The sequence below is a fragment of the Stomoxys calcitrans genome, chromosome 1 (assembly GCF_963082655.1).
Source record: "Stomoxys calcitrans chromosome 1, idStoCalc2.1, whole genome shotgun sequence".
NCBI classification, from domain to species: domain Eukaryota; kingdom Metazoa; phylum Arthropoda; class Insecta; order Diptera; family Muscidae; genus Stomoxys; species Stomoxys calcitrans.
The window spans coordinates 181679701-181696599 of record NC_081552.1 but is presented as its reverse complement, the minus strand read 5'-3'; the positions used below and the strand labels follow the sequence as shown (position 1 = coordinate 181696599).

The following is a 16899-nucleotide window of genomic DNA, read 5'->3' as shown; positions in this document are numbered from 1 at the left end:
CTCTCCTTTTTGTCGCATACCTATTTACTGTCCCAACACTTATACATCTCACAACATTCTTCTTGTGACCCACTTGAATATACACAGAAAGATAGATGGAGCGGGGGTTCTTATAAATTTATTTTTTTTTCGATTGGCAAACATTGAAAACAACACGTAAAAGCGTGCTAAGTTTTGCCGGGCCGAATCTTATATGCCCTCCACCATGGATCGCATTTTTAAAGTTCTTTGTTCGGTAAGTCTTAACAGACAAACAAAGGATAATGGATAAGAATTGCTATGCTATTGGAGCTGTATCAAGTTAACGACCGATTCGGACCGTACTTGGTTTGGATGTTGGATACCATAGTTGGAAATTATTGTGCAAAATTTATATGGGAACTAAATCAGATTATAAACCGATTTACACCATACTTAGCATTGATTTTGGAAGTCAAAACAAGACACTTCATACAAAATTTCCGTCTGCTCGGATAAGAATGGGGCCATCTAGAGGCTCTTTCTAACTTTCGAAGGAGTAAAGCTTGAAATTTTGCACAAATGCTTGTTATTAGTGTAGGTCAGTTGGGATTGTAAACGGGCTTTGTCGGTCCATGTTTTGAAATAGCTGCTATATAAACCGATCTTCAAATAGCTGCTATATAAAAAGATCTTGGATCTTGGAGCTGTCATATAAACCGATCGGTGGTCTTGATTTCTTGAGCCTCTTGAGCATGCAATTCCTATCCGATTTGGCTGAAATTTTCCATATACTGAGTATGGTTTAAATCGGTCCATAACCTGATACAGCTTCCATATAAACCGATCTGAAATCTTGAATTCTTGAGCCACTAGAGGGCGCAATTCTTATCCTATTTGGCTGAAATTTTGTATGAAATGTTTTGTTATGATTTCCAATAACTGTGCAATGTATGGTTGTAATCGGTTTATAATCTGGCAAAACTGTCATGTAAACCGATTAGGGGTCTCGACTTCTTGCGCCTTTAGAGAACGCAATTTTTATCCGATTTGACTAAAAGTTAACATGACGTGTTTTGTTATGACTTTCAATAACTGTACCAAATATGGTTTACATCAGTTTATAACTTGATATAGCTGTCATATAAACCGATCTGGGATCTTGACTTCTTGAGCCTCTAGAGAGCACAATTATTATCCGATTTGGCTGAAATTTTGTGTTACTGCTTCTTCCATTATCTTCAACATACGTGTCAAATATGGTTTCAATCGGTTTATAGCCTAATGCAGCTCCCAAATAAACCGATCTGCCTATTTTACTTCTTGAGCCCCTAAATAACACAATTTTTATTCGAATTGGCTCAAATTTAACACAATGACTTTTATTATGGTCTCCAACATTTAATTTGATTATGTTCTGAATCGGACCATAACTTGATATAGCTTCAAAAGTATAGCAATTAAAGGGTGATTTTTTTGAGGTTAGGATTTTCATGCATTAGTATTTGACAGATCACGTGGGATTTCAGACATGGTGTCAAAGAGAAAGATGCTCAGTATGCTTTGACATTTCATCATGAATAGACTTACTAACGAGCAACGCTTGCAAATCATTTTCAGTGAATCATTTTCAGTGAAATCATTTTCAGTGAATCGACAAATTTTGTTCAGCGATGAGGCTCATTTCTGGTTGAATGGCTACGTAAATAAGCAAAATTGCCGCATTTGGAGTGAAGAGCAACCAGAAGCCGTTCAAGAACTGCCCATGCATCCCGAAAAATGCACTGTTTGGTGTGGTTTGTACGCTGGTGGAATCATTGGACCGTATTTTTTCAAAGATGCTGTTGGACGCAACGTTACGGTGAATGAACACATTTCGAACCGAACACTGATTTTGGTAATAAAATTCAATGATTTGCAAGCGTTGCTCGTTAGTAAGTCTATTCATGATGAAATGTCAAAGCATACTGAGCATCTTTCTCTTTGACACCATGTCTGAAATCCCACGTGATCTGTCAAATACTAATGCATGAAAATCCTAACCTCAAAAAAATCACCCTTTATAATCTGGCAAAGCTGTCATGTAAACCGATTAGGGGTCTCGACTTCTTGCGCCTTTAGAGAACGCAATTTTTATCCGATTTGACTAAAAGTTAACATGACGTGTTTTGTTATGACTTTCAATAACTGTACCAAATATGGTTTACATCATATATAACTTGATATAGCTGTCATATAAACCGATCTGGGATCTTGACTTCTTGAGCCTCTAGAGAGCACAATTATTATCCGATTTGGCTGAAATTTTGTGTAACTGCTTCTCCCATTATCTTCAACATACGTGTCCAATAAGGTTTCAATAGGTTTATAGCCTAATGCAGCTCCCAAATAAACCGATCTCCCTATTTTACTTCTTGAGCCCCTAAATAACACAATTATTATTCGAATTGGCTCAAATTTAACACAATGACTTTTATTATGGTCTCCAACATTTAATTTGATTATGTTCTGAATCGGACCATAACTTGATATACATAGCTTCAAAAGCATAGCAATTATTTTCTTTTATCCTTTGTTGGCCTAAAAAAGATACCAGGAAAAGAATTCGACAAATGCGACCCATGGTGGAGGGTATATAAGATTCGCACCGGCCGAACTTAGCACGCTTTTTCTCCACCAAGAATTCTTCTAAAATTAATTCGAACTAAATTTAGCTGAAGGGCATACATTCTAGGCAAATCGCAAAAAAATGCGGCTTGTAAGGAATCAAGAAGTCAAAAATTGCGGCTTTCAGGGGCTCAAGAAACCAAATCGGAAGTTCGATTTGTATGGGAGCAATCCCCACGACCTTCATCCATTGTAGTATCTGTTCAAAATTTGATGCGACTAGCTTTATGCGTTCGACCGCTATCGTGATTTCGACAGACGGACGGACGGATATGGCTAGATCGACTCAGAACGTCCAGACGATCAAGAATATACATACTTTGTTTGGTCTTAGACAAATATTTCGAGGTGTTACAAATGGAATGACTAGATCTGTTTACTCCCATCCTATGGTGGTGGGTATAGAAAGGATATCGAAGGGCTTAATACAACTCATTGTCCCAAATTTCGGCGAAATCGGACAGTAAATGAGACTTTTATGGGTCCAATGCCTTAAATCGAGAGATCGGTCTATATGGCAGCTATATTCAAATCTAAACCGATCTGAGCCAAAATGAAGAACGATATCGCAGAGCCTATCATAACTCACTGTCCCAAATTTCAGATAAATCGGACAATAAATGAGCTATTTATGGGTCCAAGACCTTAAATCAGCTGATCGGTGTATATCGCAGCTTTATCCTAATGCGAACCGGTCTGAACCAAATAAAAAAAAAAAAAATGTTGAAAAAATGAATCTGTGCAAAGTTTCAGATCAATATCTCTTTTTTTAAAGACTGTAGCGTGATTCCAACGGACAGACATGGCTAGATCGTCTTAGATTTTTACGACGATGACGAATACATATACTTATCTAGATGGACAGGGCCCGCTTTGCTGCGCCTTCTGTTTCTTGATATGGAACAAAATTATCCGTTGAATATTTATTTTTGATAATTAAAGAGCTTTTAGTGAAATACCATGCTACGAAAATAGTATGTGTATATAGCTTGAGAAACAGTATAACAATATAAATGCCTTTATCTAAAATCCATATGATCTTTATTCGTCTATGAATTCGCTCGGAGGGTTTATAGTCATTTAAGTTTGGATTTTAAAGACTTATTTTAGCTTAAACAACTTTATTGGAGCCCGATGTTCTCATATTGGTAGTGGGAAGTGCCCCAGGGTGGTGGTTGGTAGGTTAAGGGGGTGGTGTGGACCCCCAGAAACGTGGTCCAGTAAGTCGGTATGAATTTTGTGCCCTACTCCCAAATACCTTTCACTTGAGCCCCACATTGACATCGTCGGTAGATATGTATGTCCAATTTAGGGATGTTTTGTGGGGTGACACTTAGACACCAGACACTTAGCCCTGACAAAATATTAGCATCGTGCTCTACCCTCAAAAACTATTTTTTTTAAACCTCATATTGCCATTGGTTTAAGGGGACTTTATGGGATGAGGCGTCCCCCAAACACTTGGCACCAAAATGGTTTATTAAATTTGTTTTTAGATCTCAAATACCTTCCATTTGAGCCAAATATTACCATGGCGGGTAAATTTTTACTTTTTGGGGGTGTTTTGGGGGAAGGGGCGGTGACCCAAAAACATGGTTACACTTTTGGTTATCAGATTCGTTTTATACTCCTAAATACCTTTACTTGAGCCCCATTTTGCGTTTGTCAGTAAATAATTGCTGTTTGTGGGTTGTTTTTGCGGAAAGGGCAGACACTCAGAAAATTGGTTTCGAAAGTGGGTATCAATTTCGTGGTCTACTCCCCAATACCTTTCAGTTGAGCCAAAAATTTACATAGTCGGTAAATATGGCCGATTTAGGGGTGTTTTGGGGAGTGAGGTGGTCGCCCAAACATCTTGCTCTACTCTCAAATATCATTTATTTGAACCCATACTGTCATTGGGCTCAAAATTGGATATCGAATACGTTTGCTAATCTCAAGTACCTTTTATTGAAACCCCTTATTGCAAAAGTTAGCAAATATGTCCGGTTTGGGGTCCATACCCCAACATATTTGCATATTTGACATACTTGCTCCCAATTGCCTTTCATTTGATCCCCATATTTCCATAGTCGATAATCATGCCCGTTTTGGGGGGCAGTTTTGAGGGATGGGGCGGCCACTCAGTTACTTGGCTGGCTCATTAACACTTTTTCCCGAATATTGATATCAGATTCGTGCTTTACTCCCAATGACTTTGTCCCCTTTGGGGGGTGTTTTGGGCAAGGGGTGGACCCCTAGGGGTGGTCCCACATTTGTATATCAAATTCGTAATCTACTCGCAATTCATTTGAGTCCCATATTGCCATTGTCGGTAAATATGTCCAAATTAGGGCGGTTTTGGGGGTTTGGGGTGGTCCCCCAAGCACTTAGTCCGACAATTGGATATCAGATACGTTTTCTACTCTTAAATACCTTTTATGTGAGTCCCATATTGTCGTGATTGAACTATATATATATTGGTAGGTTTTATGGGTGGGGTTGCCCCCCTAGGTATCCCATCCGAAATTTGGATACCAAATTTTTGTTTGTAGTTTACTATAAGTGAGCACACAAAATTTCGGTTAAATCGCAGCACAACTCCGAGATCTGGTGTTTCTGTAAGGGGCAGGGTCCGCCCCCTTTTAGATATTTTCACCACGGGCTCATTATCTGTGAAAATTTCAAAAAAATTCGTTCAGCCGTTTCTGAGTCTATAAGGAACACATAAGCAAACAAACAAATCTACAAACAAACACAAATTGATTTTTATATATAAGAAGATAGGTTCGGAAATGGATATTTCGGTGTGTTGCAAATGAATTAGCAAAATCAATATGCCCCCATCCTTCGGTGGTTGGTATACAAATGCCTTTATCTATTGGGTTGCCCAAAAAGTAATTGCGGATTTTTCATATAGTCGGCGTTGACAAATTTTTTCACAGCTTGTGACTCTGTAATTGCATTCTTTCTTCTTTCAGTTATCAGCTGTTACTTTTAGCTTGCTTTAGAAAAAAGTGTAAAAAATGTATATTTGATTAAAGTTTATTCTAAGCTTTATTAAAAATGCATTTACTTTCTTTTAAAAAATCCGCAATTACTTTTTGGGCAACCCAATAACACATATTTTTGCAAATGTTCAAGATCCTAGCTTTATTCCTTCGAAAGTTAGCGTGCTTTCGATAGGTGGACAGACGGATGGACATAGCTAAATCGACGTAGAATGTCAAGAAACGATCAATAATACATTTACTTTGTTGGGTCTCAGATCAACATTTCGATGAGTTACAAACGGAATGACGAAATAAGTATGCACCCATCCTAAGGTATTACAACTATAACTAAGTATCGTTCCTGTTACTCACTCGTTTTCGACAACCTATTTACTTTCGACATCGTATTTACTTTCGACAACAGTTCAAACGTCGTCGAACTTACTACTAAATACTAAAAAAGAGAACTGGCGAACGAACCAAAAACGATATTGCAAACGTGAGTTGTTGCACTGCAGTACATTGTACGAGAGTACACAAAACGATCGTGGCAGATTTCGTGCTCAGAATTCAAAGTATACACGGTGTACAGCGCTCTCATATGGAACAATTAATCGTTTATGCCAAACAAAAGCTAACGAATTGTCAATCGTCATCAGTATTCAACAGACAGCGAGAATACCGCTTGTTGGAGATTATACCCAGTAGCGGAATTTGAAACGGTTTCCGTTGAAGCTTGTTCAAACAAAAGATTAATAAAACGGCAAACCTTTATTTAATGAAATTTTTGGCGAATAAAGCTTTTACTCCTATTGGATTAAGGGTATCCGTTTTAGATGGAAAGTATCGGTGTCGCATGAACCACGAACTGTATGATGACGGTAGCATAGTTAAACGTAGCAAAATACAACGCACAGTGCGCTGTGGGGCCAAAGCCAGGGTTGTTAGGAAACAAAAATCACAGGAGCAAGTTAGACTTCGTATAGATGTTTATAATGGGCCTAGAACTAAATATGCCAAATAGAAGACGAGGCTATTGCTGAAAGGAAGTAAGAAGGAGGTCAGTATAGCTATTGGTATCATGACGGGTCACATAGGACTACGAGCTCACTTATGTAAAATCGGCGCGGCAAGTGATAGCATGTGTAGGGCATGCGGGGAAGATGATGAGACGCTGGAGCGTTTCCTTTGTCATTGCCCGGCTTTCGCGTCTAACAAACACCGGTACTTGGGTGGGGACACAATACCAGATATGAACCCACTTAGGGGCGTGGCATGGATAACAATTAAGGATTTTGTAAGTAGCACAGAATTCCTAACTCAGATTATTTTTTTATACCCTTCACCATAGGACAGGGGTATACTAATTTCGTCATTCTGTTTGTAACACCTCGAAATATGCGTCTGTCGAAAGCACGCAAACTTTCGATGGAGTAAAGCTTGCCGCTTGAAATTTTTCACAAATATTTTTTATTAGTGTAGGTCGGTTGGGATTGTAAATGGGCCAAATCGGTCCATGTTTTGATATAGCCGTCTTGGGTCTTGACTTCTTAAGCCTCTAGGGGGTGAAATTCTTGTCCGATTTGACTGAAATTTTGCACGTGGTGTTTTGGTATCATTTCCAACAACTGTTTTATGTTTGATTCAACTCGGTTCATAATCTGGTATAGCTTCCATAAAAGCCCATCTTAGGTCTTGACTTCTTGAGCTTCTAGAGGGCGCAATTCTTATCCGATTTGGCTGACATTTTGCATGAGGTGTTTTGTTATGACTTCCAATAACTCTGTTAAGTATGGCGCAAATCGGTACATAATCTGATATAGCTGTCATATGATTTCCATTTTAACTGATCTCCCGATTTTGCTTCTTGAGCCCTACAACGCGCTATTCTTATCCGAATGAAATGAAATATTACACAAAGGCATATTCTTATTCAATATTCTTTGTTTGCCTGTAAAGAGATACTGCGCAAAGATCTCGACAAACGCGATCCATGGTGGAGGGTATATAAGATTCGGCCCAGCCGAACTTAGCACGCTCTTACTTGTTAGAGGTTACTTTTTTCGTATTTAAAGCGCACAACAAGCCTATCACTGGCTTAGGTGTATGTCCATAATGGCATGGGGCGAACTAATATCTGCACCCTATTTTCAACCTAATCTAAATGTGCCAAATTTGGTTCATATCGGCATTGATATAGCTCCCATACTCCAAACAACACACGGACAACAAAACTAACTACACCAAACGACTAAAAGGGTGCTAAGTTCGGCCGGGCCGAATCTTGGGAACCCACCAACATGGAAACTGCAAAAAATTTATGCAAAATAAATTTATTTGAAGGGCATATCTTTAATTGACATACCAACCTTCGGTCAAACCAGCAAAAATTATAGCTTCTAGGAATCGAATAAGGATGATATAGCTCCCAGCTATATCGGGTTATAGATTGATTTGGACCGTATTTGGCTTCAGCCAAATCGGACGAAAATTGCGGCGTGTAAGGACTCAAGAAGTAAAATCGGGAGATCGGTATATATGAAAGCTATATCAGGTTATAGACCGATTAGAACCGTACTAGGCAGAGTTGTTGGAAGTCATAACCGAACACTACACGCAAAGAAGTCAAATCGTGAGATCGGTTTATATGGGAGCTATATCAGGTTATAGGCTGATTTTGACCTTACTTAGCACAGTTGTTGGAAGTCATAACGGAACACAACATGCTCAATTTCAGCCAAATCGGACAAGAATTAAGGCTTGTAAGAGCTCAAGAAGTCAAACCGCGAGATCGGTTTATATGGGGGCTATATCAGCTTATTGACCGATTTGGGCCCTACTAGGCACAATTGTTTAAAGTCATAACCGAACACTACATGCAAAGAAGTCAAATCGTGAGATCGGTTTATATGGGAGCTATATCAGGTTATAGACTGATTTGGACCGTACCTAACACAGTTGTTGGAAGTCATAACGGAACACAACATGCAAAATTTCATCCAAATTGGATGAAAATTGCGGCTTCCAGGGGCTCAAGAAGTCAAATCTGGAGATCGTTTTATATGGGAGCTATATCTACATCTGAACCGATATGGTCCATTTGCAATCCCCAACGATCTATATCGATATTAAGTATCTGTGCAAAATTTCAAGCGGCTAGCTTACCGCGTTCGACCTCTATCGTGATTTCGAAAGACGGACGGACGGACATGGCTGTAACGATACAGTCTTTAACAAGTAAAAGCGTGCTAAATTCGGCCGGGCCGAATCTTATATACCCTCCACCATGGATCGCATTTGTCGAGTTCTTTTCCCGGCATCTCTTCTTAGGCAAAAAAGGATATAAGAAAAGAGTTGCTCTGCTATTAAAACGATATCAAGATATGGTCTGGTTCGGACCACATTTAAATTATATGTTGGAGACCTGTGTAAAATTTTAGCCAATTCGTATAAGAATTGCGCCCATTGGGGCTCACGAAGTAAAATAGAGAGAACGATTTATATGGGATCTGTATCGGGCTATAGACCGATTCAGACCATAATAAACACGTTTGTTGATGGTCATGAGAGGATCCATCGTACAAAATTTCAGGCATATCGGATAATAATTGTGACCTTTAGGGGTCAGATCCCAGATCGGTTTATATGGCAGCTATATCAGGTTATGAACCGATTTGAACCTTATTTGACACAGTTGTTGAAAGTAAAAATAAAATACGTCATGCAAAATTTTAGCCTAATCGGATAGGAATTGCGCCCTCTAGAAGCTCAAGAAGTCAAATCCCCAGATCTGTTTATATGACAGCTATATCAGGTTATGGACCGATTTCAACCATACATTTCTTGGATATCATAACGAAATACTTCGTGCAAAAATTCATACAAATCGGATAAGAATTGTGCCCTCTAGAGGCTCAAGAAGTCAAGACCCAAGATCGGTTTATATGGCAGCAATATCAGGTTAAGGACCGATTTAAACCATACTTGGCACAGTTGTTGGGTATCATAACAAAACACGTCGTGCGAAATTCCATTCTAATCGGATAAGAATTGCGCACTCTAGAGGCTCAAGAAGTCAAGACCCATGATCGGATTATATGGCAGCTATATCAGGTTATGACCGATTTGAACCATACTTGGCACAGTTGTTGGATATAACAACAAAACACGTCGTGCCAAGATTCATTCAAATCGGATAAGAATTGCGCACTCTAGAGGCTCAAGAAGTCAAGACCCAAGATCGGTTTATATGGCAGCTATATCAGGTTATGGACCGATTTGAACCATACTTGGCACAGTTGTTGGGTATCATAACAAAACACGTCGTGCAAAATTTCATTCTGATCGAACAAGAATTGGGCACGCTAGAGGCTCAAGAAGTCAAGACCCAAGATCGGTTTATACCAACCGACCTACACTAATAAGAAGTACAGACGGACGGACGGACGGACAGACGGACAGACGGACGGACATGGCTAGATCGACATAAAATGTCGCGACGATCAAAAATATATATACTTTATGGGGTCTCAGACGAATATTTCGAGTAGTTACAAACAGAATGACGAAATTAGTATACCCCCCATCTTATGGTGGAGGGTATAAAAATAGAAATATTGAGTTGAAACTATGCCCAGATACATTTTTTTTGGTCCATAAGCAGATTAGGTTCGAAGATGGGCTATTTCTGACTATATCTTGATATAGCCCCCATATAGATCAATTCACCGATTTAAGATCTTAGGCCCATAAAAGCCACATTTATTTTCCGATTTTGCTGAAACTAGGGACCTTGAGTTGCGCTGGCCACCCGACATTTTTTTTCAATTTTGCCCCGATCGGTCCAGATTTGGATATAGTTGCCATATAGACTGATCTCTCGATTTAATGGCACATTTATTGTCCAATTTTGCCGTAATTTTGGACAGAGCGTTGCGTTAGGACCTTCGACATCCCTCTTCAATTTGGCCAAGATCGGTTTCGATTTGGTTGTAGCTGCCATATAGACCGATCTCTCGATATAAGGTTTGGGCTCATAAAAGACACATTTATTGTCCGATTTCGCCGAAATTTCGGACAGTGGATTGCGTTAGGCCTTTTGACATCCTTCATCAGTTTTGCCCAAATCGGTTCTGATTTGGATATAGCTTGCATATAGACCGATCTCTCGATATAAGGTTTTGGGCCCATAAAAGGCGCATATATTGCTCGATATCGCCGAGATTTGGAACACTGAGTTGCGTTAGGGCCTTCGATATCTTTCTTCAATTTGGCCCTGATCGGTTCAGATTTCAATATAACTGCCATACAGACCGATCTTTCAATTGAAGGTCTTGGGCTCATAAAAGCGGATTTATTACCCTATATCGCCGAAATTTGAGACATTGAGTTGTGCTACGCCCTTCGACATACTTCTGCAATTTGATCCAGATCAGTTCAGATTTGGATATAGCTGCCATATAGACCGATCTCTCGAATTATGTTTTTGGGCCCATAAAAGGCGCTTTTATTGTCCGATGTCGCCGAAATTTGGAACAGTGAGTTTTGTTAGGCTTTATGATATCCCTCTCTAATTTGGCGCAGATCGGTCCAGATTTGGATATAGCTACCATATAGACCAATCTCTCGATTTGAAGTTTTGGGCCCATAAAAGGCGCATATGTTGCCCGATATCGCCGACATTTGGGACAATGAGTTGCGTTTAAGCCTTCGACATCTTTCTTCAATTTGGCCCAGATCGGTTCAGATTTCAATATAGCTGCCGTACAAACCTTTTCACCTTTTCCCATATGTTCAGTTCCAAACTGAATTACATTTAAATAAATAATCAAATGTGGAAATTTTTTGGGGCAAAGTCGTTGTAGATGTTGTCACAAAAGCAAATCATGCAATCAAATGAAAATCGAACTTCAAGTGCCTTTCTTAAATTGCAAAATACGAAGCCAATTTCGTCTTAAATTTCAACAAAAAGAAATTAAAAGTCGTATATCTACGAAACTAGTGAAGATTTTGTTTACCTCAAGCAGACTTTTTTGCAGGGATTTTTAAGCAATTTCCAGGAAATATTTGAAAATCGTTTCACAAATGAAGATTTGGCAGCCCGAACAATTTTTCGAAATTCCGAGGTTACCAAATTTAGGGGCCTGCCAAGAGGCGCCCGGACCCACAAGGGCCTTGCAATTCTGCATATGTTCTCGCTAACACTTCAGCTCTAACCACTCCGAAGAGATATCTCTTCTCGTTCTCATACGGCATATTTATACCCTAAACCACTACTGCGCTATAAGATATTATAACTTAGTACATTTGTTTGTAACACCCAGAAGGAAGAGAGATAGACCCATTGATAAGTATACCGATCGACTCAGAATTACTCTCTGATTCGATTTGGCTATGTCCGTTTGTGTTTCTGTCTGTCCGTGTGTTCATGATAATTTGTGTACAAAGTACAGGTCGCAATTTTCATCCGATTGCCTTTAAATTTGGTACAGGCATATTTTTCGGCCTGGCGACAAAACAAAAATCGGTTCAGATTTAGATATAGCTCCCATATACATGATCGTTTGATTTGCAGTAATAATGCAATAAAACGGTAACTTGTTAGCCGATTTTCTCGAAATTTGACTGGAAGGATTTCATTATAACTTTTAGTGTTACTGGTGAATTCCGTGGAAATCGGTTCAGATTTAGATATAGCTGCCATTTCGCCCGATTTTCACTTCTAGAGCCAATGCAAGTGTATTTATTGACCAATCTTCCCAAAATTTTGTATAACACTTTCCTCAACAACTGCCACAGTATATGAGAAGTTTACTCGAAATCGCATCATATTTAGATAGATAGATTTTGGTTTATTTGCAGTAATTTTGTTATTTGTCAACCGTAGTTATTGCAGTTTAAACATATTAACTCGAAATTTGAAAGGGATTGTATAGTAACCCATCTGAAAACAACCCCCGAGGATATTATGCTGTCCGCACCGCCCGACTTTTGCCGTTCCATACCGGTTTTTTAATAGTTTTTTTTTTCGATTTCCTCCCACTGAGCAACGGTTTAGCTTGCTCCAGTGAAGAAGGCGATCACAATGGCACACGCAAACCGCGACGGCCAAAGCGACTACTCAAGCGGTAGACTATCTACCTAGAGAACATCATCAATAAGATCACCGTTGGTAGCTGAAACCCCTGTTTTTTTAACCACCACCGAAGGATGGGGGTATATTAATTTTGTCATTCCGTTTGCAACACATCGAAATATCCACTTACGACCCTATAAAGTTTATATATTCTTGATCGTCGTAAAAATCTAAGACGAGCTAGCCATGTCTGTCTGTCTGTTATAATCACGCTACAGTCTTTAAAACTAGAAGTTCGAAGATGGGCTATATCGGACTATATCTTGATATAGCCCCCATATAGACCGATCTGCCGATTTAAGGTCTTAGGTTCATAAAAATCACATTTATTATCCGATTTTGCTTTATGTTAGGCCATTCGACATCCTTCTTCAATTTGGCCCAGATCGGTCCAGATTTGGATATAGCTGCCATATAGACCAATCTCTCGATTTCAAGTCTTGGGTCCATGAAAAGCGCATTTATTATTCGATTTCGCCGAAATTTGGGACAGTGAGTTGTGTTAGGCCCTTCGACATCTTTTTTTCAATATGGTTCAAATCGGTCGAGATTTGGATATAGCTGGCATATAGACCGATCTCTTGATTTAAGGTCTTGGGCCCATAAAAGGCGCATTTATTATTCGATTTCGCCGAAACTTAACACAGTGACTTATGTTAGGCTTTTTACCATCCGTGTCTTATATGGTTCAGATCGGTCTATTTTTTGATATAGCTGCCAAAAAGACCAGTATTTTGTTATATTTATTATCCTTTTGTTGCACTTCTTCTCCATTGCAGTCCACCAAACTACTGAGGCGTAAGTGAGTATTGTTCCATTTGGGCTACTGTAGAGCTAGTGATCTTTCCTCGGATTCAGGACCATTCCGAGCCTACGGCACAGTCTGCATAGTGCCCAACATCTATGAGCCTTCTCAGTACGCTCCTGAATGTGACACTTCCAATTCAGTTTCCTGTTCAGGATTACTCCTAAGTACTTGATCTTGTCCGATATCGAAATCGATCTACTAAGGTCAACATCCGTAATATGTTGTTTATGGTGGTCTCCCAAAGGAGTGGAGATAAGATGCTCCTCTGTGGCTTGCCCTTTGCCACTTACTCCCTAATCTTTCGGAGTATATGCAAGTCTTAGGTACGCTGTGAAAATATATGCCGACAGATAGTTTGCTTCCTTTTGTAGTATTGCCGGAAATATTTCATCAGGTCCTGGCGACTTAAATGGTTGGAAGCTCCTGTTGCCGGCCTTACAATACCATGAAATGTATGCTCTTGTGTGCATTTATGGAGCTCACATATTAACATGCGTAACATTGACAGTTTTATACGTTTTTATACCCACCACCGTAGGATGGTGGTATACTAATCTAGTCATTCCGTTTTTAACACCTCGAAATATTGATCCGCGATCCCATAAATTATATATATTTTGCGAGACGATCCATAATTCTAAATCTATCTAGCCATGTCCGTATGTCCGTCCGTCCGTCTGTCTGTCGAAATCGCGATAGCACTTGAACGCGTGAAGCTAGCTGCTTGAAATTTTGCACAAATACTGCTTATTGATGTAGGTCGTTGGGGATCGCAAATGAGCCATATTGGTTCCATTTTGGATATAGTTCCCATATAAACCGATACCCCAATTCGACTTCTTGATACCCTAGAAGTCTGAATTTTCATCAGATTTGGCTAAAATTTGCAGTTAAGACTAAAGTTCTGACTTCCAAAATCCATGCAAAGTATGATCAGAAACGGTCAATCAACAGATAAAGCCCCCATATAATTTCATCCGATTCCCCCGAAATCTTAATTTTCATCCGATTTGGCTGAAATTTAGAACAACGACTAATGCTATGAATTTCACCATCTATGCTTTGTATGATCTTAACCGGTCTGTAAACAGATATAGCCCCCATATAAACCGATCCACGGATTTAACTTTTAGAGCCCTTAGAAGCCTCAATTTTCATCATATTTGGCTGAAATTTAGAACAGACTTGTGTCATGACTTTTAACAATGACTTCTTATTAGGTTGGGATTGTAAATGGGCCATATCGGTCCATGTTTCGATATAGCTGCCATATAAACCGATCTTGGGTCTTTACTTCTTGAGCCACTTGAGGGCGCAATTCTCATCCGTTTTGGCTAAAACTTTGCACGAGGTGTTTTAATTTCCAACAGCTGTTCTAAGTATGGTTAAAATCGGTCAATAACCTGGTATAGCTGTCATATAAAGCGATCTGGGGTCTTGATTTCTTGAGCCTTTAGAGGGCGCAATTCCTATCCGATGTGGCTGAAAATTGGCATAACGTGTTTCGTTATGACTTTCAATAACTGTGCCAAATCCGTTTATAACTTGATATAGGTGCCATATAAACCGATCTAGGATCTTGACTTCTTGAGCCTCTAGAGAGCACAATTATTATCCGTTTTGGCTGAAATTTTGTACAACGGCTTCTCCTATGGCCTTCAAAATACTTATCAAATATGGTCTGAATTGGTGTATAGACTGATACAGCTCGCATATAAACCGATCGCCCCATTTGACTTCATGAGCCAATAAATGGTGCAATTCTTATTGGAATTGACTGACATTTTACACAATGACTTCTACTGTGGTCTCCAAAATTTATTTCAATTATGGACCGAATCGAACCATAACTTGAAATAACTCCAATAGCATACAAATTCGTATCTCTTATCCTTTGTTGCCTAAAAAGAGATGCCGGGAAAAGAACTCGACAAATGCGGTCCATAGTGGAGAGTATATAAGTTTTGCCCCGGCCGAACTATGCACGCTTTTACTTGTTGTGAAATATTTTCGACATATGTGTGGTTTTTTGGTTTTTTTTTCCTTATGAAAACAGCAGGAAACGTTTGCTGTTTTAGCATGAAAGTACAGTTTTCCCATTTTCAGCAGACTTCTGCCAATATATCAAACATGTTTGCTGTTTTTACCAACGATTTTCTCTGAGTACACTACACCTTTGACGAATCAAGTCCAGATTATGCCTTATTTGGATATGTCCGTCACATATAGAGCTTATAGTTTTAAATCTAGCAATTTAACTTATTTTTTTAAACATAACTTCCGTTTCTGTTAAAATTTATTAACTAAAAGGCAATGAAAGCTCTCAGGTCATTTAAAGCTCGTAGTTAATTTTATGTGAAAATTTCCCCACCAAAAAAGCCTCGAAAGCACATTTAACCGCCACACACAAACAATCCTCTCGAAGAATTTCAGTTGTTTTGGGAAATATTCAGTCGTCAACAACGCGTTGGTAAAAACAAACGCCTCCTCTAGAGAAAACCGAAAATCAAATATTAAAATTATTATAAGTGCATTTTGTGCGAGCGTTCGGGTGTTTGTGCGTTTGATCATTCCGCCACATTGGGATTGGTAGGGGGCCATAAACAAATGAGGAATATGTGTAGTGCCAAAGTTAATCATCGAAAAGCAAAATAATGAAATTTGCCGAGCACTTGACGGCCCATATCACGCCGGAATGGCGCAAACAATATATCAATTATGAGGTATCTATATAAAATAAGTGAATTGAATTGTATCAAATATCGCATACTATTTGTTTTTCCTCCAAAATCCTCCATGTCCGTGAAAAGTGAAAGTGAAAAAATTTTCATGTGTGTATATGCTTAAACCATCCATCTTTCATCTTCCCCCCAAAACGTCTTCAGAAAGCATTCGACTAAAAAAAGAATTCAAAATAATCGATGACGTCATAGCGAGAGAGAGAGCACATGTTAAAATTTGGGATATTTTTTAGCACAGGCGCAAAGGATAGCAGCTGTTTTGACAGCACGCTATGGGGAAAATTGTAAACAAACCACAATGGGGTCAACACGTGCATCATTGGCAACTTTGTTTACAAACAATAATGGCCTCAACAGGTGCCCATTGTGCTAGTGTAGATGTAAGGGGTACAAGTAGACATGTGTTTGTGTATGAGAATGTTAGGATAAGAATGGGAGCGAAACCAAAAAGCATACGTCATTGATGTTTAGACGGTGCGAGAGATATTAAAAAAAAAATCAAATGCTGAACGAGGAGGCCAGATTTTTTGTAAATATAAAATTTTTTAATATATTGGGTTGCCCAAAAAGTAATTGCGGATTTTTCATATAGTCGGCGTTGACAAATTTTTTCACATC

General features: G+C 39.1%; 2 protein-coding genes across 2 annotated transcripts in view; one reads left to right on the top strand and one right to left on the bottom strand.

Moving 5' to 3' along the window:
• Positions 1–6032, bottom strand: part of LOC106093804 (motile sperm domain-containing protein 2) — a 130713-nt gene extending 124681 nt beyond the window's left edge. The window contains exon 1 of the mRNA XM_013260964.2: positions 5970–6032. Coding sequence (XP_013116418.1) covers positions 5970–6000 — 31 coding nt within the window. The 5' untranslated portion in view covers positions 6001–6032. The remainder of the gene's footprint in view (positions 1–5969) is intronic.
• Positions 6033–15998: 9966 nt separating this feature from the next.
• Positions 15999–16899, top strand: part of LOC106093570 (solute carrier family 53 member 1) — a 67817-nt gene continuing 66916 nt past the window's right edge. The window contains exon 1 of the mRNA XM_059360873.1: positions 15999–16263. Coding sequence (XP_059216856.1) covers positions 16195–16263 — 69 coding nt within the window. The 5' untranslated portion in view covers positions 15999–16194. The remainder of the gene's footprint in view (positions 16264–16899) is intronic.